Genomic DNA, 26,402 nt, shown 5'->3' on the forward strand with positions numbered 1-26,402 from the left:
GAGGGGATACTTGATGTGAGGAATTGTACAGAAAATTTGTAGAAGAAAACTGCAAGAAAAAGGATAAAAATAAAAATAGAACACAAATTTTCAATAAATTTACTTTTTAAATTATATTTTTCAAAAATATTATTTCTTAAAGTCAAATAATATAACATTATTATATGGGCATGTGGGGACGACAGTAAAACAAGTCCATACAATCAAATGGACCAAATAATATAAAAAAGAGCTTAGTGTCAGGCAATTGGAGAGATATACTGGTTCAGTAACTCTGAACTAATTAAAGTTAGAAATTTGAGGTGTTAAATGTTCCAGTTTATGAAGGTCCTAGATGCAGATCAAAACTGGAACTATTGAAATGATGCCAAAGTCTTTTATTCTAATTCCCAATTCCAACATCAATTTGTGGTAACTTTGACCAAAATACTTTAAACTCTAAGTCACTGGCGTGTAAACTTTTAATTCTTCTGGGTCACATCCCCTAGTAAAAAGTTGTCAAGGGACACATATAGAATTTAACCATTATGAATATGATGTAATTGATATTAACAATGAATATAATAATAAACTATAATAATGATTGAATTATTGAATAATAATAAGGCATGGATGGGCTTTGAAGGTTTGACACATTTACTCTAGGTTATGTTTTCCAAAATGACAACCAAAGTGTGAACCAAGGGTATATATCTTTCATAAGAATGTAATTTAGATTGTGCCACTGCCTAAAGTCCACAACTATAACAAGTTTGATGTGATCTTAGAGAATGTCCAGTTCAAGTTTCCAGTCAATGCAGGAATATCCTCCACAAAAACCACAAGTCTCTTTCTGAACATGAAATTTTACAAATGGCAAGTTTTCATTTGAAATTTTGAACTTTTCTTTTCCCTACAAGTGATAGATTATATCTAATACTTTCTTTTTTCCACACAGTTTAAGTTTAAAGTTCAAACTGATTATCACCCCTGCTTCATCACATGGCTGTGACAGATTCAGTAATTTGTGGTATAAACACCTTCTTTGGAAAATAGTGTTAAAATTGCTTGGATAATTTTTGGAATATTTTGGAACCCAAATATTTGTCATTATCATCTGATTTTTTAAAAATATTTTAGGAATATTATTCAACAAATCAGGAAATAAAAGTACATAGGTGAGTTGATCAAGGATTTCTGAAGAGTATCCTTTGATAATAGCAGTTCTATTTTCAGGTATTCACAATTTATTCCAGTCCTCTAATTACTGAGTCACACTATAAATAATTGTTCCCATTATTTACTTAAAGGTTTACATGACATTTCCATTTACCAGAATCCAAAGCATTAGCTAATTATCTGTGCACTGGGTTACTTGCAATGAATGATATAAAGCATTGAAATTTTCAGCAAGAAATCAAGTGCAAGTCAAGTTCCTTGGTAGTTTGGTATCTTCAGGAAAGGTTGTCTTTTTTTTCCTTGGTAAATATGAACAGAAAATCCTTTTACCTTTGGGGGGTTATCCAATTGCCTTTCAAACAAATCTGCACCATTTCCAGGAAATTACTTTGTAATAGGGCATTCTAAAAGATCAAGTTAAGCTTTAACTATTCAAGACTTTGCACTGAGACTTTTGAGACTCTCCTTATATTTGGTATTTTTTTTATTTATTTACATGTATTTTGCTTTGATAAGAACATAATTTTCTTGAGGGAAAATGTTTTTCTTTATATTCTTAGTGGCAAATATATTGCTTGACACACAATAAATGCTTGTCATATTGATAACAATTTATGATAAATTTCATTCTTGAAGGATTTTTTATTCAAGGCATTACTGTCTTCAATATAAGGAGTAAAGAATTTCTGTTTTTCTTCTTAATTTTCTTACTATCCCCATTTTTAAAATTTTTAATGAATACTAGCATTGAACCTATCAACTAGCACACAAGTATATGGAGTTGATTAAAACTCAGATTTTCTGTTTGTATTAGTTTCCCTTGAAGACTAGTGGTAGATAAAGTTGGCACTGTTAATTAAATCAAGATTTAAGTATTATTTTTGTATATTTGCATGGTATTTCTATTTCCTATTAGAAAAGAGGCCATACAGTGATAATTAACTATATTATAGGATTACAGGGAAAAAATAATTTTGAAAATTCAAGCTAAATTGTTTCATCCTGAGCAAATCACTGAACAATAGGTGTAAGTTTCTTATTTTTAAAATGAGGCTGTTGAATTAAGTGACCCCTAAAGTCCTTTCCAGTTAGAAATTTATGATCTTATGATCCTGTTTAATAGAAAAAAAATCATTGTTCATTTTTCTCTAACTTATATGATTTAAATGTATCTGAAGGCTTGCCTCTGTTCTGGAACACACTGTAGCCATGCTAAGTGCTCAGCTGCTTATTTGTGTTAGAAAGGTAATGAAGGGGAGTATACCCTACCAGGTACAACAGAACACATTGCGGCAACATATCCATTCATCAGGAGCCAAGCAACCTCTACCATAGCATCCTTTATAATTTTCCAGCACACTTTCATTTAGGTGGCTACTTTGAATTGTATGGTCTTGATATCTCACCCTGAAAGATGTGAAGTCCACAAAATTAAAGCCCATGATAAATCAGAATCATATCTCTAGCTCCAACGGATCTTATAGTTATTTCCCTAACAATAAAAGATAATATTTCACAATAAGTGGCAGTGTGGTATGATGGGAAAAGGGCGAGAACTGGAGTCAGCAGATTATTGGGTTCAAATTTCTCCTCAGACACTTACCAGTTAGAAGTGATGCACAAATCATTTAACCTTTTTGAATCTTAGATTCTTCATCTGTAAAATGAGGAAAATAATAGCAGCTGCTTCACATGGTCATTGTGAACAGCAAATGAGATAGCATTTTGCTTTGCAAAACCTCAAGTGATATATAAATGTTAGCAAGGATGGTAATAATGAAGTAAAAGTTGATTTTACTTAAAATACTTGTCTTCCTTTCTTTCTTTGTTTTTCTTCTTTTTTTCCTTTCCCCTTTTCTTATACTTGTGGGTGCACTGCCCCAAAACCTAGTAAGATTTCTTGGGAGTTTAAGGCCCATAATCACTCTGGCTCTTGACTAATCAACAATGGGGCTCATCCTAAACCCATTGTTTGGATGTTTGGTTTAGTGTGAATTCAAACAGCAATTCTTTCTATTTTTGGCCAGAAACCCACTCCCAGATTGATTTTGTGGTGGTTTTTTTTTTTTTATTATGCAGAAGTGACTCCTTGCTTTTCGTTCTCACATGCCTTAATCACTGAGATACACTAAGGGTCTTACCCAACCAACAATTTGTTTTTTCTTCTTTTTTGGAACTGGTAATTCTTGGCCTCTTTGCCTCATCTTTCTTATACTTAACATTAATGACTGAATGGATACTGCCTCAGTCAAACTGTGACCTGGGAAAGACCTAGCTTTAAAAATCCAGGTTCTCCCACTGCATCCAGGACCATCTCCAGTTGTCTTGATCCATATCTGGCTAGAATCTAGATGGCTCTTGAGAAGAAAGTGAGGCAGATGGCTTTGCATGGCATCACCCCCCCCACTTAAATCCAATTCGTTTGCATTACCTCTCTGATATCATGTTCTTCCAGAAGGAAGAACAGACAACAACAACAATATAAAATAATTAAATGCTAAAACATGAGAATATTAATGCATTTGGATATATCTTTCATTAAACTTTTATTTCTAATATTCACTAAATTCAGTGTCATATTTTGTTTTTAAAACTTTGAACATTTAAATTCAATCAATTCCAATCACAGGAATAGATTGACATCTTTAGATGGAAGAGAAGATGATCAGGAAAAAAAGAGAAAGAGAAATGATTCATTTATTTTCTTTAAGCTGAGGGAAGCCACAATCAAATTCCTCCAACATACTTCTCTGGTTCAAAATTAAGTTCACAACATGAATCTGATACAAAATTGAATATATTTTTCTCTTATAAAAATGATCATTGATATGAATTGTTAGTCCTGTTAAAAATCTTAAGCCACAATATGGGTTTTTGATTAAATGACTATTGAGTAATCATTAAATGCTAAAAACTGAACAATATAGCTATTTGGTGGTGCCTTATACATTGCTCATTCATAAGATGGTCAAATGATTACCTCCTAACACCCAGAATGAATATCACACATAAATTCTCACAATCTCTCCTTTTTTAAACCATCTGCATTTGCTATTAAAGTATTCTAGAATTTCTGTTTATATATTTTATCTCAACCACATCATCAAGGATCAAACATATATTATTCTATATTTGTCTTTTGGAGGAAATCTCAGAAAAATTTACTAAATTGAGTTAGAAAAATAAACATTGTGCATTGTATCTACAGTTGCTGACAATGGTTGTGGGTATCTTGGTAAACCATAGTGCTCCTTTGTGATTTGTGATAATTACTGGATTCTACAGAAAGGCATATTTTTCAATCTGTTTGCTGACAATAGGGGGAGCTATCTGAGCATATGCTAAATTTCTGAACCTTGTTGAGTTTCTCAATGAGTATACATAATACTTGAGACAGTCTGTTCAGGATTGCATCAATTAATATTATCCTGCAAAGTCACATTCTTCTTGGGCTTTTACTTCACCTTTAAAAAAAAATTCTTGGGCTCTTCATCATAAGTAAAATTAAAAATATTTTGAAAATTATACTTAATTCGTTAAAAAAGCATGCAGCCAAAATTATTGAAAATAAATGATATATGGTATTGGTGCATGTCATCTGTTCAAAGAATTTCCTTATTAAAAACTAATCATCAAATTCATAATTCTAATTCACAATATTGTTCTGTGAGGTAATACAATATAGGGAATTGATAGCCTCAGAACTGAGAAGATATGGTTAAGTATATAGTCTGTGACCATAAGGAAGTCATGTAACTACTTATTGCTCTAGTAAACTCTCTAAGATTATAAATTGCAAAGAATTTTGCATTTTATTTGAATTTTTTGAGTGAAGTTTAAACTTTCTTATTTGAACATTCCATCTATTACGGAAACCACAAGTCTGACCCTATTTCTTTCAACATTTTCTTCCTTTATTAAAGACCAAAATATGTTTATTTTAACTAAAAATATTTATTTAGTCTTTTGGCTTTTTGTTTCTAATAAGAATTACTCACATTGTCTACATGATAAATGTTATTCTTGCCTAACTTTGGACAAGTTCAATCTCACTCAATTTTTCCAAACATGTACTTGGAAAATTTGCCCATTTATCAGAAGCAAACAACACTTGTAATATTTTTCTTTTGGATGTGTACCTATGAAAATTAGTTTTTTTAGTGAGAACTTTGCTTTTTCTTCTGAAAGTCATATAAATGTGAGGATAACCTAAAGCAATATCATTCTCTCAAGGGTAAGGACCCAAAGAAACTAGGCCTACTACTAATTTATCCTGTGTTTTTATTCTGAGATCTTTGCATTCTTCAGGATGCAACATCATTGTCTAAGTTTAGCAACTATTAGGGCTCAACCATTTTTTAGATGGTTTTTCAGAGGTCAAGATTAATGTAAGTTGTACATTGATTGTCAAGTCTTCCCAAAAATCAATAGCCATTGCTAACATTTCTAGAATAATCTCTCTTTTTGGGTTTTTTTTTTTTTTTTGGTTGCAATGCCTGTTTCACTGGTCTTAATTGGTTACTAACTCAAATTTAGTTCAATAAACACTTATCAAGTGCCAACTATGTGTTAAATTCCTGGGATTCGAATTCAAAAACCAAACAACAACAAAATCACTTTATCTTCAAGAGAAATTATGCAAACTGAGTTTTTAAAGACAAAGGATTTTTTATTTAGAATAAGGTATAGAGTATCTAGTCCAGCCTTCTAATTTTACAAAATAGAAAACCAAAACGTAGATTTCATTGATTTTTTAAGTATGAGGCAAAGAAACTAGCAGTGTAAGAGATTTTTTCCCTAACTTCAGGCCTAATTTCTTGGTCTCCCCCACCCCCAGCCCCCCCAAAAATTATGACCTACAGGCTCTCATACTATCCTTTGCAATGTCAATATCCATGGGACCTTTCTTTTTGTGATCTTTCTCTGAGTCATAAAGCTCAGAGAAAAGTATGACATTAATATATCTGGCATAAAAACTGCCACAGGACTTAATTTTAAAAGTTCAGGAAAAGATATAAAAAAGCTGCATTACCACAGAGAGAACAAACTGAAGATAATAAGAGCACTTCTGAAATCTGAAGAAACAGCTGCACATCAGGAGGCTATTATGTCAAATAAAATTATGTATGACTTTTTGTAGTGGAAATGTCTCGCAGTCAATAATATTAGAGAAAATGCAAAGGAATGGATTTATTTTTATTTTTTAAATAAAGTGTACTGAGAAATTCATGACTTTTTGCTGCTGTTTAGTAGTACCCAACTCTTAGTGAACACATTTGAAATTTTCTTGACAAAGATACTGGAATGGTTTGCCGTTTCCTTCACCAACTCATTTTATAGATGAGAAAACTGAGACAAAGAGGATTAAGTGACTTGGCCAGGGTCATTCAGCTAGGGATCCTGGTACAAGGAAAGAGAAGAATCAGTCCTGAGGTCTTTTTCACTTAGTTAGTTGTACCTATGAAAATCTCTGAAATTTCAGTACACCCAAGTTCCATGACGCTATCTTCCTAAACTATCCTAATTCTTCTTGCAAGAGAAGACAGGAAATTTTATGATAGACCTCTGAATTTCCTACTTTATTCTATATGGTTCAGGAGTAACTAATTTTAGGGCCACTGAACTCCCAAGTGCTGTGGGATAATGATGAGTTATGGTTATTGTGAAAAGGTTGATGAAAGAGCTTTCAGGATCAGAGGTTCATAAAGCTAGAGCTAGCAGGGTCCTCTGAGGCCATCTAGTCCAGCCTTCTCATTTTACAGTTGAGTGTGTGTGTTGTGTGTGTGTGTGTGTGTGTGTGTGTGTGTGTGTAAAATAAATACCCTTATTGAGACTTTTCTTTATAAGTATATATTAAAGATATATAGTATCTCTATTAGATATATATTCTATATATATTTCTCTGCTTGTAGATAACACCTTTATATGGCCTTTATAGTTAAGAGTATTTATAATTCATTCAAAGTCACTCTAAAAATAATATTGATATTATTATAATATACAATACTATTTTGGTTTTAGCTCCTTAAAGAAATTGCTTTTGGGGGCAGTTAGGTGGTGCAGTGGATAGAGCACTGGCCTGGAGTCAGGAGGACCTGCGTTCAAATCTAGCCTCAGACACTTAATAATTGCTTGGCTGCGAGACCTTGGGCAAGTCACTTAACCCCATTGCCTTAAATATATAAATTTTTTTAAAAAGAAATTGCTTTGTGTGGCTATGATCTTTGCATGGCTTTGTGAATAAGTGAGAAACAGTTTTATTTTCATTGAGTGGGGACTGTGACAACAATGACTCTAAGAAATTGGAAGCAATATGAAAAAGGCCATATAGGAGAAAGTGTAGTGGGAATGTGTAAGGACCTACTGCATTAGGTAAGATCAACTTTTTTCATGGAACTTTTCCTTCATCCTCAAGTCTTCATCTGTAGTTCATACTATATACATATGTACATATATTTACACACACAGTTAATTTCACAGGGCTTCTATTACTGACAAAATCAAATAGCAAAGACAAAACAACTCCAAAGTCCTTGTTTTATTCAACTATAATTCAAAGTGAAAGCAACACTTTACTATAAGCCTTCTAAAAGTAATTAAGAATTAAATATGTTGATTTTTTTCCTGCTGGAGTGCCATAAATCTCATCATTTACAGAACCTTTCTGTGTTGAGGTGTTAATATGTTTTCTCTCAAGGTCACCTTTTGCCTGATCTGCATTTCTAAATCCTTTTCTTCCCCTAAATTCAGGTTCTATCTTCCCTGGACTAGAGTAATTTATCAGATTTCCTCTGTTCAGCATTTCTTTACATTAGTCAGTCCTAAAATGCTACTCATTGGTGTACAATATCACATGTCAATTCAACTTCATCAGATGGACTTTTAACTTTATGTCAACTACCACTTTGCTATCACTATTCTTCATCATACCTAATTTTCATTATCCATTATCTCCTAACTGCTGATTCGGCTCCATTCAAGTAGCTACCTGACCAAACTTAAAGGTCTTTCAAATACTTTTACTTGCATTCTTCAAAAACACCTCCACAAAAATCTCAGTGTAAGTACAAGTTACTAATACACACCTATCTCCCCCTCCAATGAAATATCTCCACTTTGAAAAATCAGTAGTATTTAATAAATGTTTTGACTGACATGTTAAATTTAAAGAAATATTACTAAATGCCTAGTAGTTTCCTTTTTGAGGTACTGGGAATACAAAGTCAAAATGGAAATAGGAGCTTTTGTTCATTCAGGGATACATTCTTTTCCAAATAACTAAATAACATATAATTTGAGAAAGGGAGAACATACAGAAATAAAAGGATGTAGAAAAGATTCCTCTTAAATGAAGGTGCTTTTCTCAAAAGATTCATATGAAGTAGATACCATAAGTATTATTATTTCCATATAACAGATGAGGAAGCTGAGGAAGAGAGTAGAAATGGTTGAAACTAGTTATTCAAGTACTAAAGGGAAGATCTAACATTGGAAACTAGAATTCCTGACTTCTAACCCAGAGTGCTTTCCACTGGATATGTGTTTTGTTTTAATCATCTACAAATGGGGATAATACATATTGCCTTCCTTATAGGATTGCTATGTGCATTTTGAAAAGAAATGGTACTTTATTAAGGTGAATCAAACAGGAAGCATTTATTAAGATCCTACTAAGGATCAGAAATTGTGCTAAGTGCTGAGTATACAAAAAGAGGTAAAGGACAATCCCTAACCTCAAAGAGTTTACTATCTAATTGGATAGAAAAACATGCAATTTAGAAAAAAAGAAAACTATGCAATTGCAAGTATAAACAGGATAACTGGAAGGTAATTAACAGAAGAAAGGCACTGGAATTAAAAGTTTGGAGAGGTCTTCCTGTGAAAGATGGGATTTTAGTTGGGACTTAAAAGAAGCAAGAGATCATTTTTACTAATAATATTACTAATTGTTATATTAATTACTTTAATAATAAGGATAATTACCTCTTATAGTTTTGTGAGGAACACATCAAATGTCAGTATTTTGTATTCATCAAATACTTTATAAATGCACGTTTTAAATACATGCCCAGTAAAGTAATAGGAATCTTTTATCTTCCAGTCATTCATTATTGTATGCTATATTTTTTCAATGAGGATAATTCCTTCCCAATTAAACTCTATGGTTTAAAATTTCTTGCTGGGAAAATTATGTACTTAAAAAAATTCAAACATTTTAAATAGATGCAAAAGTTTGTTTCTTCAAAAATTTGGCTTTGTCATTTCTTTTCCTTTGCAATACTACAAAGTCATTTAAGGTTAGAGGTTTCATGACAGCCTGTGTTTTCACTTAGTACAGTATTTTTTGAGAATGCACCAGCTCCAAGGTTCACAATGTGTGACACTATATTTATTAAGGTTGTTCTCATACTATATTTGTTTTCACAGCATGTGACATGAAAAATCCTTAGAGAGTTCCAAGTTTAAAGAAGGCTAAGGAGAATAACATCTCATATGCTCCACTTTCCTAAGAATTCTCTGCCAATGTGGCACATTTAAAAATGACTACAGTCATAATTACTGACAATTAAAATCTCTGCAAAGCTTTAAAGGAAAGAAAAATAAAATTACGGTACAAATTGCACATTCTGGTTTCTTATACTTTTTTATTTGCTCAAGCATAATATTAGTATTCATACATTATAATGCAAAAAATTTTTAATTCATGCAATTCTTTGTAAAAAAAAATCTACTTTCCAAATAGTTTCTTTGTTGGAAATGTTTATGTGATAGTAGAGGTAAACAAAAAAAAAAAACAATTTAGAGGAATTGAATAGATCATCCTCAAGAATCAAGTGATTCCCTCCTCCCCGGCCCTTACCTTTTTTCCTAGTAACAGTGCAACTGAGTATTTTTCAGAACTATTACCATTATAAAGCAGGTCAGAATATAAAAGTCAGAATTCATAATGCAAAAATTTAATCTTAGTAGCAAATCATTTCCAGGTTAAGTTGCAAGCATTCAACTATCCCCCCTAGCTTATTAGGATAGTATTATATCTACATTTTCCTACCTACATTTATTCTTTGAACTCTGATGAGTGTCATTTATTTTTATAACTTGAAATTTCTTGAATTTGAAATAAGTCATATACCAATATTAACATTTCTGCCAAGGGGTACTTTATCATTAATTCACCAAAATTAATTGAAGCAACATTAATAAAACTACATAGTTATAATAGTTATATTAAAATTCCCTCTTACCATGTCTCATTAGGCTATGTAATGTTCTAACGCACTCTCTACATTAGCTTCATATCTTAAAACCCCCAGAACACAATTTAACAAAGCTTGTATGGACTTCTTTATATAACTACTTTTCATTTTTGAAAGATTATTACAGGAAAGGAAACACTTTACTTCAGAATGCAGTTATTAAAAAGCCAAAATAACAACTGAGTACATAACAGAATATTTAATCCCCACTTTCCCTTAGAAAAAAATTCACTTGCTAAATGTCAATAATATTAAGAATAATCAGACAAAAGATAAAAGATGCCTTTCCTAAGAATTCTCCTTTTCTTTGGGATGATATTAGAAATTCCCCAGTTGATCCAGGATATTAAGATGTGAATAGAAAAGAGGAAATGCAAAAAAAACCTGCTTCATTTGTACATTGATGAGAAATTGAGAATTTCAGAGGGCACTGAAACCATGAAAGCAAGCAAGAAATGAGTATCTTGAGAAAATTTCAGAAAACAAGTGAATAGCCATAGAGAGTATCGTGAAGAATTTTATGAGTCCTTTGGGTATCCATAATGTTCTTGGATTGTACTATTTTCTAATAGGGATTATTTATTGATTAAAAGAATTATAGAAATAAGGTCAAATATTTGAGAGAAAACACTAAAAGAAGTCCCTCCACGGAAAACTATTTAAAGCAAAGATAGTCCATGTTTTCTTTCCTAGCATTTATTTTACATTTGATTCATATGAGAAACTTAAGAGTAACAAGTTGAACACAACATGGGAGTGATGATCAATCTCGATGGACTTGCTCATTCCATCAGTGCAACAATCAGGGACAATTTGGGGCTATCTGCAATGGAGAATACCATCTGTATCCAGAGAAACAACTGTGAAGTTTGAACAAAGACCAAAGACTATTACCTTCAATTGGGGGGGGGGCATTATCTTATTGTGCAATTTTGCTATCTCTTATACTTTATTTTTTCTTCCTTAAGGATAGGATTTCTCTCTTATCACATTCAACTTAGATCAATTTATACCATGGAAACAATGTAAAGACTAACAGACTGCCTTGTGGTGGGGGGAAGGAAGCAAGAATAGGGGGAAAATTGTAAAACTCAAAATAAATAAAATCTTTCTTTTAAAAAATAACAAATTGGGAAACCTGGATTCCTAGAATTATTTGGGAATGGTAGGACAATTTAATTATGCCTATTTTTGCCTTAATTGACAGAAATATAAATTTTGTATCTCACCATATGAGAGAAGTGAATCATTTTACACAAAAGAATGTTTTTTGAAATGAGGAGGGTAGTTCAAGAAAACTAGACCTCTGAGTGGACATAATAAGTAAAGTCCTAAAGAAGGTTCACTGGAAGACCTCAAAGTCTATTCTGCTGAGTGTGGGTTAGAAGAAACCACTGCAGAAAAATGTTGATTGGAAGAGATAATTGGAGGAAAATGTTTGCTGCTTGGAAGAGATGACATAAAGGCTATTTCCTAGCATTATCATCTACTCCCTTAAACAGAGAAATATCTTATTTCTCATCAAAGGGTGTTAAACCTGAAAAAGTTCTGCAGATCTCAGACTTAAAAGTCTCTATTTGCTAAAGAACCTGTCTCTCATTCAGGATGAGTATATTCCCCCGCCCCCCAGGCTGCTATCTAGGACCCTGAGAAAGGAAGCTATGGCAGAGTGATTGTTTCTTGTGGGAAAATTTCCTGACTTTCCAATGTGTATATGCCATTTAAATAAGTAAGCTAACCCAGAGAGAGGAGAGAGAAAAGACTGGGTCTTTACTATTACAGTATCTTAAGATCAAAGATTTCACAGGTCATTTGGCTCAAAGATAAAAGTTTTACAAACACACACAGAAACAAACACGAGTTCTGATAATTAGTAGTTTTAAAATGTGGTTTTCATCCTTGTCCAATATTTAGGAGAATGTAATACTATTTTCTCCATTGGATGATATCACACAACTACAGTTACTCTACCATCTTCTAAGCAAAGGTTAAATCAAAACTATTAAATTAAATCCTTGTGAAAGTAATAGTAACTGTCCCCAAGAGCCAAGACAACAAAGCTGTTGCTGATCAAGAGAGGAAGAGTTTAGGACTTCTGCCTTCATTTAGTTCATTCTGTTATTACTCTCTGTATACAACACTCAGCAGGATGTAATAAACTTTGAGCAACTAGTAAAGAAAATGGATAGCTCATTAAAAAGAATCAGAATTCCTGAAATACATTGCTTCTAGAGGCAGCTACTAGGTGATGCCAGGGACAGAGCATGAGCCTGGTGTCATGGAAACCTGAGTTCAAATTTGGCCTCAGACACTAACTAGCTGTGTGACTCTGGAAGTCATTTAACCTCTATTTGCTTCAATTTCCTCATCTGTAAAATAGAAATAATAATAATAATAATAATAATAATAATAATAATAGTATCTACTTCATAGGGTTGTTGTGAGGATCAAATGAGAAAATATTCATAAAGCACTTAACACAGTAGCACAAAAATGGTTATTCTCTTCCGCTTTTACTCCCTTCCTATCTTTAACCTATAGACTCTCACTCTGGATCTAAGCATATATGGCAATCAATAAATGAATGTTAAATATCAACTACTTATAGGAAAGGGGAGACTGAAGGGAACAAACATTTATTAATCATCTGCTCTGTGATATATGTGATAGATGTGACCTATACTATCCTATACATATAACTACATGCACTATATATACACACTCTCTCTCTCTCTCTCTCTCTCTCTCTCTCTCTCTCTCTCTCTATATATATATATATATATATATATATATATATATATATATATATATATATATAAATGCTATGTTAAGTACATTACAACTATGATCTCATTTAATCCTCACAATTACCCTGAAAGGTGGGTACTCTTATTGTTGCCAATTTACAGTAGAGGAAGTAAATAAAAACAGTGATTTTTTCCCAGGATGACACATAATCTGAAGTTAGATTGGAATTCAGTTTTTCCCCCAAGTCTGATGCTCTATCTACTCTATCATCTAGCTATCTAAACAGAACATTTTGCAGAATTAGTAAAACTTAGCTCATAGAGTAATGGGCTTTATTAATGGAAAAGAGTGTAGGAACTATTTAATCCATGCCCCTCTGCTCCGCTCCCTCATATAAGGAAGGCAAAAAAAATAACCCCTGCCCTCACGGGGTTTAAAGGTTAACAAAGGGATATCGAATACATACTATATAAAACTAAAATAATCATTTACTTTCTAAGATGTAAAGTTATATACATACACACACATCCAACACACAAACACACATATATTCTACGTGCATTAAGGAGATGCAAAAATAAAGTATTTTACTTGCGGTCTGAAATGAAAGGCAATTTGAAGGAGCAGTATCTTTATTTTTTTCTTCTTTTTTTTTTGAATTTTACAATTTTTCCCCCAATTTCACTTCCTCCCCCCCTCCCCACAGAAGGCATTCTGATAATCTTTACATTGTTTCCATGTTATGAATTGATCAAAACTGAATGTGTTGAGAGAGAAATCATATCCTTAAGGGAAAAATAAAATATAAGAGATAGCAAAATTACATAATAAGATAACTTTTGTAAATTAAAGGTAATAGTCTCTGGTCTTTGTTCAAACTCCACAATTCTTTTTCTGAAGACAGATGGTATTCTCCATCACAGATACCTTAAAATTGTCCCTGATTGTTGCACTGATGGAATGAGCTAGTCCATTAAGGTTGATCATCACCCCCATATTGCTGTTAGGGTGTACAATGTTCTTCTGGTTCTGCTCATATTTCTCAGCATCAGTTCATGCAAATCCTTCCAGGCTTTTCTGAAATCCCATCCCTCCTGGTTTCTAATAGAACAATAGTGTTCCATAACATACATACATATACCTCAATTTATTCAGCCATTCCTGAATTGATGGACTTTTAATCAATTTCCAATTCACTGCCACCACAAACAGGGCTGCTATGAATATTTTTGTATAAGTAATGTTTTTACCCTTTTTCGTGATCTCTTCAGGGTATAGATCCAGTAGCAGTATTGCTGGATCAAAGGGTATGCTCATTTTTATTGCCCTTTTGGGCATAATTCCAAATTGTTCTCCAGAAAGGTTGGATGAGTTCACAAATCCACCAACAATGTATTAGATTCCCAAATTTCCCACATCCATTCCAACATTGATCGTTGTCTTTTCTGGTCATATTGGCCAGTCTGAGAGGTGTGAGGTGGTACTTCAGAGGTATTTTAATTTTCATTTATCTAATAAGTAATGATTTAGAGCAATTTTTCATATGACTATGGATTGCTTTGATTTCCTCATCTGTAAATTGCCTCTGAATATACTTTGACTATTTGTCAAATTCATAAATTTGACTAAGTTCTCTATATTTTAGAAATGAATCCTTTATCAGAAATACTAGTTGTGAAAATTGTTTCCCAATTAACTATATTTCTTTTGATTTTGGTTACAGTGGTTTTGTCTGAGGCTTTTTAATTTAATGTAATCAAAATTATCTAGATTGTTTTTAATGATGTTCTCCATCTTTTCCTTGGTCATAAACTGCTTCCCTTTCCCTAGATCTGACAGGTATACTACTCCTTAATCTTATAGCTTGCTTATAATATTGTATTTTATGTCTAAATCTTGTACCTATTTTGATCTTATCTTGGTACAGGGTGTGAGATGTTGGTCTAATTCAAGTTTCTGCCATACTGACTTTCAATTTTCCAACAGTTTTTATCAAAGAGAGTGTTTTTATCCCAGAAGCTGGACTCTTTGGGTTTATCAAACAGCAGTTTACTATTATCATTTCCTGCTATTGAACCTAGTCTATTCCACTGATCCACCACTCTATTTCTTAACCAATACCAGATAGTTTTGATGACTGAGGCGTTTATAATATAATTTTAGATCTGGTAGGGCTAAACCACCTTCTTTTGAACTTTTTTCCCATTAAATCCCTCGAAATTCTTTTTTTATTTCTCCATTTGAATTTACTTACAATTTTTCCCAACTCATTAATTTTTTGGAATTTTGATTGTTAGGGCACTAAATAAGCAGTTTAATTTAGATAGAATTGTCATTTTTATTATATTAGCTCAGCCTATCCATGAGCAGTTGATGTTTGCCCAGTTATTTAAATCTGATTTTATTTGCATAAGAAGTGTTTTGTAGTCGTTTTCATAGAGGAGCAGTACCTTTAAAACACATCATCAGGGCAGCTAGGTGGTACAGTAGATAGAGCACTGGCCCTGGAGTCAGGAGTACCTGAGTTCAAATCTGGCCTCAGACACTTAATAATTACCTAGCTGTGTGGCCTTGGGCAAGCCACTTAACCCCATTGCCTTGCAACCCCCCCCCCAAAAAAAAACAAAACACATCATCACAGTGAACTGCATTTGAACTGCCATTGCAAGGACAAGTAAGAATTTAATAGAGGAAGAGGAAGAATTGCTAGTATACCTGGGTAATTAGGTGACTCAATGAACAGAATATGGAGCCTGGAATAAGGAAGACATGTCATCTTCCTGAATTCCAATCTGGTCTCAGACACTTAATAGAAGTGTGATCCTGAGCAAGTCACTTAACCCTGCTTGCCTCAAGTTTCTCATGTATAAAATGATTTAGAAAAGGAAATGACAAACCACTCCTGTACTCCTGTATCTTTGTCAACAAAAACTCAAATGGGGTCACCAAGAGTCAGATAGGATTGAAATGACTGAACAATAACAAAAAATTATATGATAGATGATATAAAATGTTAATCTAATATGTATACTATAATGATAACAATAATTTTCTAGGGGTAAATGTGATGAACTATAAAGAGGAAGGATTATAGAATACATTTGGGGGACAGAGCATATAATATGTATCAGAATTAAAATGAAATAATGATGTACAGGGAGGAGGAAAAGCATGATGGACCTTGGATTTCAGCAAAAGAGAATGGATGATAGTGAATGACAATGAAGAAATAAGTGCTGAAAGAAAATTTAGCAGATATATGGATATATGCTTGTGAGTATCAGTGAGACAACCAGGTATACCACTGTTTAGGATGGAATATGCTAGTCTACAGCCTGAAAGGAAAGTGAGAGCTAATCACAGATAACTTACAATCCAATGAGTCTCCTACTTATCTCAATCATAGAGAAATAAAAGTTGTTTATTCATCTACCCTTTAATTAATTGGTTTTCAACTGGTTCACACAAATTTTTTCTCCTTTCAGTGAGTCAGAGAGAGCAAGGACCACATATTCATAACATATCAAATCACTTAGTATAGAATAAAAATCTCAATAAATTAACAAATATTGGATAACATGCTGAAAAAGCAGTACATGATACACACCAGACACTGCTAAAACCACAAACTTAGATCTTAATCCTGTAAGAGTTTTGAGGACAGTAGTTTTCATTTATTTGTAAGCTGCTGTAAAATTTAGAAAAACTAAATTAACCTCGGTTTTTTCTTTTGGGATAAGTGTGATAGAAGAATGACCCTTGGAATGCTTCTATCCTCAAACATTTAAATGTATTTCTGGAACCAATCCTTCTAATCAAACACAGGACTGTGTGCTATAATCAGACAATCTCAGGAAGGGAATGTAGGGGTCATTTAGTTCAATCTTAATATGACAAAAGAATCTCCTCAACACATTAACTAATAAATTGTCATTCAACCTAATCTTAAAGATCTTCAATGATGGGGAAATCCCTACCTCACAAAATAACCCATTTACTTTTGGATAGTTCAATGTATAAGGAAGCTTTTCCAACTAGCAAGCCTGAATTTTCCTCTAAGCTTCACTTACTGCTCTGAATTATGCTCTGTGAAGATACATAAACTAATGCTAAGTCCTTTTTTTACATGAAGATCTCCAAGTTCCTGAATACAGATATGTCTCTTCTAAGTTTTCTCTTAAGAGGAAGCTAGGTAATTCAGTGGATTGAATGCTGGACCCAGAGTCAAAAAGATCTGAGTTCAAATCTAGATGCAAATATTCAACAGTGTGTAACCTTTCTTTTCCTCAATCTATATTTCAAGGTTATGATGAATATAAAATGAGAAAATAGCTGTTCTTTTCAAACCAAGTTATAATATAAATATTAACTGTCATTATTAACATCATCATCATCATCATCATCATCACCATACTATTAAGTCCTTCAATGGATAATTACACGGCAAATTAGTGATGTTTTTCACAATCTTGGTCTCTCATCTGCACAACATTTGGATACTTTCTAAAATTACAAGGTTCTGATGAGGGTACAGCTTAGTAAAATGATCTCTACCCTAGTACAGAACACTGATTTTCTTCCTGAAATCTAAACTTTCGAGAGTTTTATTGGTTCTCACATCACAATTCTGACTCATATTGCGTTTGTAGTTTACTAGAACAACCACATCTTTTTGAAAAATGAACTGATGCTTAACTGTGTTTCCCCTTTCCCTGATCTTGTATTTGCAAAGTTCATTTTTTTTAATTTAAGGGTTAAGACTTGACATCTATCCTCGTTTCAATGCCCCAAACTAATTTTGAATTTCAGCCCAACATTCCATCCTGCTGAATCTTCATTGAATCTTCATTTGATCAACCAGTGTGTTAGGTATTCCTGCCAGTTTCATGTCATTTGCAAAATTACTCTAATGGAAAATAGAAAACCAGAAAAATTACATTGCAAACTTGTTTTGGCTATAGATTCACTACTTTTCCCATTCCTAGTCTATAAATTTTTTCGAGACCCCTGCAGGCAAATTTTTACAAAGTTATGTTCAGAACCACTTGACTCTCTCTCAGACTCAGTTTCCTTAATTGTAAAATGGGAATTAATGCAATTACTATCTAACTTTATAGAGATGTAACAACTGAGATGTTATATGTTGTACTATATAAATGTCAACTGTCATGCATAAGAAAGATATAATCCTGTTTTTGGAGGTAAAGGTGGGATTATCTCTATATCAGGTACAGCAGAAGCTCAAGAAGAATAGTATAAATAAATATTCTAAAGTTATAAGTAATTTTAAGAATATTAGTTTTATTAACTATATGTATTAACTGTTTTTCTCACGCACTGAATCATCTATCTCTAGTCATACAAGTATTAAAAAGACACTGATTATATTACAAAACAGAAACTGTCAACTGGCTCGTTATGCACTTTTATTTATGAATCCCTACTAACCCTTAGGAACAGCTAGATGATACAGTGGGCAGAGTGTTCGTACTGGAGTCAGGCAAACTTCTCTTCAAGACTTCCAATTCAGGGACGGCTAGGTGGTACAGTGAATAGAGCACCAGCCCTGGAGTCAGGAGTACCTGAGTTCAAATCTGGCCTCAGACACTTAATAATTACCTAGCTGTGTGGCCTTGGCAAGCCACTTAACCCCATTGCCTTGCAAAAACGAAAAACCAAAAAAAAAAGACTTCCAATTCAGCCTCAGATACCAGCTTTGTGACCCTTGGTAAGTCATGTACTCCTATTTGCCTCAGTTTCCTCCTCTGTAAAATGAATTGGAGAAGAAAATGACAAAGCATTCCAGAATGCTTGTTAAAAAAAAACCCTAAATAGGGTCATGAAGAATCAGACACCAGTGAAAATCAACAAAAACAATAAAAACTGGCCTTTAAAGTCTCTGTGGAGCTGGGAACCTTTGAGTCAACTTGGTATTACATTTTCCTAATTATCCTCATGTGGCCAGCTAAATGGTACAGTTGATAGAGCACGGGGATTAGAATCAGGAGGACTCATATTCATGAGTTCAAACCTGGCCTTAGACACTTACAAACTTGGACACTTAAAATGAGCTGGAGAAAGAAATGGCAAACCACTTCAGTATCTTTGCCAAGAAAACCCCAAATGGGGTCATGAAATTTTGGACACAACTGAACAACAATTATCCACATATTTCTTTTCAAGCATTGTATATTATATTCATTGGTAGTCTTTACTATTGTTATACATTTCAGAAGTCAATAATGCAGTTTTAGTATACACATATCATTTCACAATACTTCTCAATAGTAAAATGACTAAAGTCTCACATTCACGGTAATATCCCATCATATACAAATAAATGAAACCACAATATACATTTTTAGACCATTTCTTAAAGATATACAAAGAAGAGAAAATGTATATTTGTAATTTTTAAATAGAATGACTATTTACTTGTGGATAGGTAATCACTTCAAATATTCTCTTTTCTTCCTTCTTCCTTCTTTCTCTTTCCTTCCTTCCTTCCTTCCCTTTTTTATTTCTCCTAAATAATTTATATTTTATTGCCTTACAAAGTTTCAGCAAACTATATGTGAGATAGTATTTAATTCTGGGAAACACATTTCAGGAAGAAGATTGGCAAGAGAGGTTATCAAGAGGTGGGGGAGTAGGATGGCAAAGTGCATAAATGATTATGATAAGAGATAGGAGGAACTGAGAATGTTTAACATGCAAAAAAAAAAAGACAGGGCAGGGCCAAGAAATAGGGTTATATCAGTCTTCAAGTATTTGAAAGACTGCATGTGGAAAAGAAATTAAAGTTGGTTTGCTTGTATCCCCATAGGGTAGAACTAGTGAGTCCAAATTGCAGAGGAAAATTTCTTCACTATAAGAAACAAAATATTTATTAAGTTTATTTTTAGTAATATTCAAACAGATGTTAAACTCTATTTTACTGTTTCTACTCCTGCTGTTCTTGTTCTTGTTTGTGTTTTGCTCTGGACTTGGTCCATACAGCTAAAAGTATGTCAAAGACAAGTCTCAAACCCAAGTCTACTTGACAACAAGGATGACACTAAATCCAAAATAAATCTTTAGACTAAATTCAGGTTTTATCAAATGCCTCTCTATTTCACTCACATTTTCTGAACATGGACTTGCACAACAGATAACAAATCAGAAATGAGATTCTTACTAAGGGGTCAAGGAAGCAGGCATTTTTTGGAGGAAATGATGTGCTCCTCCCTTTCCTTAGTAATCTCCCTTAAGGGATTTTTAGAGATAGAATGGAAAGAGGAAAACTGACATGCAAGGTTTAACTCTCAAACTGTGTGCCTATTGGAAGAACAGAGTCTCTTGGGTAATCTTAATATTTTAAAGGAAGAATAACTACTGCCATCAAGGATACAAGCTGAATAGGAGTTCAGTCCTTTCAAATTAACTTTAAGAAGCCCTGGGACTAATATGACTGGTCCAGACTCATATTACATTCATTATTTTCTCTACCTTAAACATTGCACCTTTATTCACACTTCTAATTAACATTTTAAATAAATTAATAGTTTTGTGAATCTATACCTTTCTTTGAGATTTTTTAAAAGTACCACTGCATAGGATGCTTCAGGATTCCCCATATACTAAAAATATTTATGTAGTCAGTAATCACAAGGAATTTTTTTTTTTTTTACAAAAAGGTACATAATGCCTCTTAAATACCCACTATTGTTTTACAACCCAGGCAGGATCTGAAATGGGCACAAAATGAATATCTAATGGAAATTTCATAAAATAGAATCTGCTATTAAAATGGAATGTTTATATACAAACTATTCCAAAGGCAAACTAGAGAAGGAAAGCCAATCATTTATTGTTTACTATACACCAATATTTTTAAAATGAAAATATCCATAATAGCTACATCTCAAAAACAAATTTCTATAGGTATTACTTATATGTAATTATAAGCTCTGATTACTTTGTGAATATATATAAAATAAAGGATGTCAATGTATGAAGTAATTGTTAATACTACTCCCATTCTCTTATTCACCCAAGTTTGAAAACTTGGAATTATCTTTGACTCTTTCCTTTGTCTCACCTCTCAAAATCCTAACAGTTGTGAAAAAGTTCTGTTGAGTCTCACATTCCCATTTTTATCATATCCATCTCCACTTACCCATTTTCATTTCTACCACTTCTGTTGAGTTTTGTATGTAATACAATTATAATTTCCAACAATTTACCCACTACCAGGCTCTCCCTTCTAATGCATTCTGCAAGACATTACTAGACTTATTTCCTAAAGCACCATTTTGATCATGCCATTTCTCTACTCTCATGTCTTCAATTTCTACTTGGTCAATTTTATTCAAAAGTATTTGAATAAATACACTTTACTTCTCTATAAAAATCTTCTACTGCCACCAATCTCTACATATATCCTATGCTTCTGGAACCTTTTTGTCTTTGTTATTGAGTTTTCTTATACCTGAATCCATCCACCTAATATGCCCTTACTATTTCTATCTACTGAAATCAAAACTATCCTTCAATGTGCTGCTCAAAGGTGATATTCTTTATAAATCCTTGCCTTGTATCATCCTCAAAAGGAACAATGTTTCCTTCCTCTGAATTCCTGTATCTTTCTACCTGTACCACTTTTATGACATTTAGCAATTAGTTGTTTACTTGTCTTATGTTTTCCACTGTCATATAATCTCAAAATTAGAAGGAATCTTGAAGGTCTTCTAGGATAACTTGTACATAAATAAAAATCCCTTTCTACACTGTTTCTAATAATTGGGCATCCAGCCTTAACTTGAAAACATCCAGTGAGGAAGAGTCAACTATCTATTTAAAAGTTCAATTTAGGGGGCGGCTAGGTGGCAGTGGATAAAGCACTGGCCCTGGAGTCAGTAGTACCTGGGTTCAAATCCGGTCTCAGACACTTAATAATTACCTAGGTGTGTGGCTTCGGGCAAGCCACTTAACCCCATTACCTAAAAAAAACTAAAACAAAAGTTCAATTTAAAGAACCTATTACATTTAAAAAAAGACTGTAATCTTCTTGAGTGTAAGGACCTTCTTTCTATTGCCCTCAGAACCTAACACTTTGTCTTGATTAGCATAGAAACTTATTAAGGGCCTGCCAAATTGAGTCTTTAAAACTCTGCTACAATATGGTCCTTGAGATCTGGGAGGACTTGGCGACCACATTCCAGAGAAATATTCACAAATTTAACCTAGTACAAATATAAACAAAAATCTTCTATAAGTCCCATATAATATCCCAACTCATAGAAAGAAAGATTATAAGACACCTTCAAATTTCTCAGGACTTTTAATGTTATTTCCTTGCTTCCACAAGAAAATCTCAAGTTGAGCTAGCAGATCATATATTAAAGAGCTTAAGATAAAGTGGATAGATTTCTTTAAATCATTTGACCCACTATTTTAATCATGTATGCACTAAAAGTTAATTAATTTAAAGTTAATTTCCCTGTTCTTTTCAATAAGTTGGTTAACCAGAAAGGCATAAAAACACCATCATTAAAGCAGACTATAAATTTTAGTGCTTGGTGTGTGATGTAACTGACAAATGGATGTCCATATCCCTCAAAAAACTCTCAAGTTCCACTGACTTCACCCAACTTTGTATTATCTGCAAGGAATAACATTGATGGAAGAAGTGGATAATGTTAAATCAGCTCCACTCATTCATTTAATTAAACCTTGATTTAATCAAGACAATCAATCTCCCTGTAGCTTTGCAATAAAATTCATAGATTTCTTGGTGATTTCAGTTATCCTACTTTCATATAGCAACTACTTTCCTTCATTGCTGCCCAGTCAGCAGGAAACCCCTACTGTTGTTGCATTTTTTCTTAAAAAAACTCTCACTGCTGAGCACCATCTTTGGAAGTAGTTTTTTTCAGGACAGACTTAAAGTTCCTGATTCAGATCTTAGAACAGTACCACTAGAAATACTAAATCTAAACATCATTGACTTTGTGATCCCTGCTAAAAACAAATGCTCATTTATCCTCTAAAATAAATTGTCAAAGGCAATATCAGTTTTTTTCCCCCTGACTTACTGATTCAACCAATAACAATAATCCTGCAGCCTCCCACTGCTTTTGACCTCACTCCTATTACATCTTCAAAGGCTTGCTACATATGCTCTTTCTACTCAATAATATTTATTCAAATATCCCTTAAAATTCCCTTTCTCTTTTCTTTCACTTTGAAATTCACACATCTATATTAACCTGAAAAAATAATGTAGGCGGGGTGCCCACACTAACTTTCCAGAAAAGCACTTTTTCCTGTAGCAAAACTTCTGAAAAAGAGTTGTTTAAAGGGCCTATTTACTCATGCTCTCAGATGTCAATAAGCAAATTCTAATGCTTGGAGAAACTGGATATGGTTTCATCCTTCAGAGCTTGGTCCATTAAAATGCAGTAACTTGAACAAAGATGTCCCATAAAGGAGTCAGGATTTCGTTTTAATTTATTGTCTTGTTTCTCATTCCAGAGATAATAAAATAGTTACAATGTATACATTAAAAACATAGCAATTCTTTTTTCAAATGTCTAGAGTCCTTCTCCCCAACCCTCCAGTTTTCCCTGATACAAATTAAAATGTAAGCAAAAAATAATATTTTGATTATTCCATTTGTGACCGGGTAATAATCATATAGAGAGCAGGATTCAAGATGGTGACATGATCTGCCACAAAAATCATTCCAAGAAAATACATGTAGGGTGAAAAGAAACAAAACAATAAAGAATGTCCAAGGGGCAATATCTATTTGGGGACAATAAAACCTATCTGCCAGAGGAGGAATAAATTTGTGGCATAATTCATAACTAATAACTATTCAGATGTTTTTCTAGGAAAAGGTTGTCTATAAAATTAATATTTCTTAAAACAAAATTGAGCTGTAATATTATAGTTTAGTAAAATGAAGTAGTATATGAAGCGCTTTTACCTTTGCATTATAGGGAATGTAGTGCTTTGATAAAGCCTCAGGAGTATGCATCCACGTTTTATCTGTAATAGAGAACAGTAACACTTGATTATACAAATTTATTCTCATATTCATGAGTTAATAATTTGTAAAGTGGCATGATGAGTATGGTTGTCCAAATTAAATTATACACAAAGAAATATAAATATCGAACCAGAATGAATCTCAGAGATTGTATAGTTCAACACTTCCCATTTTATAGATGAAACCATTTAAGACCCAAGAAGGTTAAAGGACCTGTTCAACTCATACTCAGAGGATAAAAGGGCAGAGTTTGAACCCCTTTAGGAAGAAGGAAGGAAGGAAGGAAGAGGGAAGAGAGAAAAAAGGAAAGAGAGAGAGAGAGAGAGAGAGAGAGAAACAAAGAAAGGAGAGAGAAACAAAGAAAGAGAAAAAAACTGGAGCATGGAATGTTGTTTTGATTTTCCTAAACTAGCCTAGAAGATAATTTTTAATTGGATTTTTTCATGGCTACCAATAGATGGGGGAAATATCTAATTGCATTAGCCTAATCATATCAGTTAAGTAATTTAGACAATTTTTTTTAATTCCCTGCATATGTCATGGATTTTTTAATGATGCCCCCATACGCAAGAAATTCACATTATTGTTATTTCTACCCCACTGTGAATTAGATTATGCATTGACAGCATGAGTTAATTGCCTACTGAAACCAAAAATTTAAAACGATTAAAAAATGCATTGAAAAAGGAAATTAATATTGTACAAACACTTAGAAAGTGACAAAATTATTGTAAGGGAAAAATCTTCAATTTAAGCCTTGTCCATTTGTATAAATGATTTATATATGATAATAACCTCAAGAACTTTTACAGATGATAAAAATCAGCGATTAACATTATTACGGGTGGGTGGAGCCAAGATGGCAACAAGAGAGGAACTTCTCTTAGGTGCTGTCTCATAAAACTTCTAAACTAAGGACTCTAAATTTTCAAGAGACAGAACCCACAGAGAGACCTAGTGAGGCAGTTCTACTCAAGGTAACCTAGAATATACTTCCAGTATAATATACTGGAAGGCAAAAGAGCTTAGAATGCAGCCAAGAATGAACTACCCAGCAAGGCTGAATGTCCTCTTCCAGGGAAAAAGATGGACTTTCAGTGAACCAGGGCAATTTCAAATGTTCCTGTTGGAATGGCCAGAGCTGAAGAGAAGGTTTGATCTTCAGATACAGGACTCAGGTGAAGTATGGAGATTGGAGGAGAAGGGGAAAATATGAGGGACTTAATGATGATGAACTGCATGTATTCCTGCATAGAAAAATGACACTGTTAATACTCATGTGAACCTTCTCAATTAACAGAGCAGGTAGAAGGAGCTTGTATAGATGGAGCACAGGAGAAAGCTGAATTTGAAGATAAAATATGGTGTAAAAATGGAGTCAATAGAAAAAAGGGAACTGTAATGGGAGAAAGAAAAAGCAGAGGAGGAATAGGCCAAGATATTTCATATAATAAGATTTTTCTTTATTACAATGAGCTATTGCAATGATATGGAAGGGGGGTGCAAGGGGGAATGAGGGAATCTTCACTCTCATCAGAGGTGGCTAGGAGAGTAAATAGCATATATGCTCAATGGGGTATAGACATCTGGAATAAGAAGGGGGGGGTCAGGGGGGAATGGGGCATGTGAATGAAGGAGGAGAGGATGGACCATGGTGGGAGAGTGGTCAGTTATAACACATTTTCTTTTTGACTTCTTGCAAGGGGCTGGGATTGGATGGCCTGTCCAGGAACATAGGGCCAGGTGGATGCTGGGCCTAAGGGTTGGTATGGGGGCTCGGGGCCTCTTGACCCCAGGACCAGGGATCTGTCTGCTGCACCACTCAGCTACCCTATAGCAGAGTCAGAGTGAAAGGAGAGACAAAATATAGTACATGGTAGAGGAGAAACACGAAAGGAGGGAGTTGCGATCAGCAATGGCAATGGTGGAAAAATATGCAAGTAACTTTTGTGATGGACTTATCATAAAGAATGTGATCCACCCCTGACAGAGTTAGTGGTGTTGGAACAAAGACTGAAGCATATTTTTATTATTATTATTTTTTGAGGGGGGTGCAGGGCAAATGGGGTTGGGTGGCCTGCCTAGGGCCGCATAGCAGGGTGATCATTGGGTGTCTGAGACTGGATTTGGACCCAGGTGCTCCAGGCTCAAGGGCCAGTGCTCTGTCCACTACCCAGTCGCCCCTACTATTATTATTACTATTT

The 26,402-nt window shown here is 33.6% G+C and overlaps 1 protein-coding gene across 12 annotated transcripts in view; it reads right to left on the minus strand.

Annotated features, from left to right (window-relative positions):
- GULP1 (GULP PTB domain containing engulfment adaptor 1) overlaps positions 1 to 26,402 on the minus strand; it is a 454,164-nt gene that overhangs the window by 99,549 nt on the left and 328,213 nt on the right. For all 12 annotated transcript variants that reach the window (XM_074215525.1, XM_074215522.1, XM_074215521.1 and 9 more), the window contains one exon: positions 24,136 to 24,197. In XM_074215525.1, coding sequence (XP_074071626.1) covers positions 24,136 to 24,197 — 62 coding nt within the window. The remainder of the gene's footprint in view (positions 1 to 24,135; positions 24,198 to 26,402) is intronic.

This window comes from Macrotis lagotis, chromosome 1 (genome assembly GCF_037893015.1).
Source record: "Macrotis lagotis isolate mMagLag1 chromosome 1, bilby.v1.9.chrom.fasta, whole genome shotgun sequence".
Classification (NCBI taxonomy): Eukaryota; Metazoa; Chordata; class Mammalia; order Peramelemorphia; family Peramelidae; genus Macrotis; species Macrotis lagotis.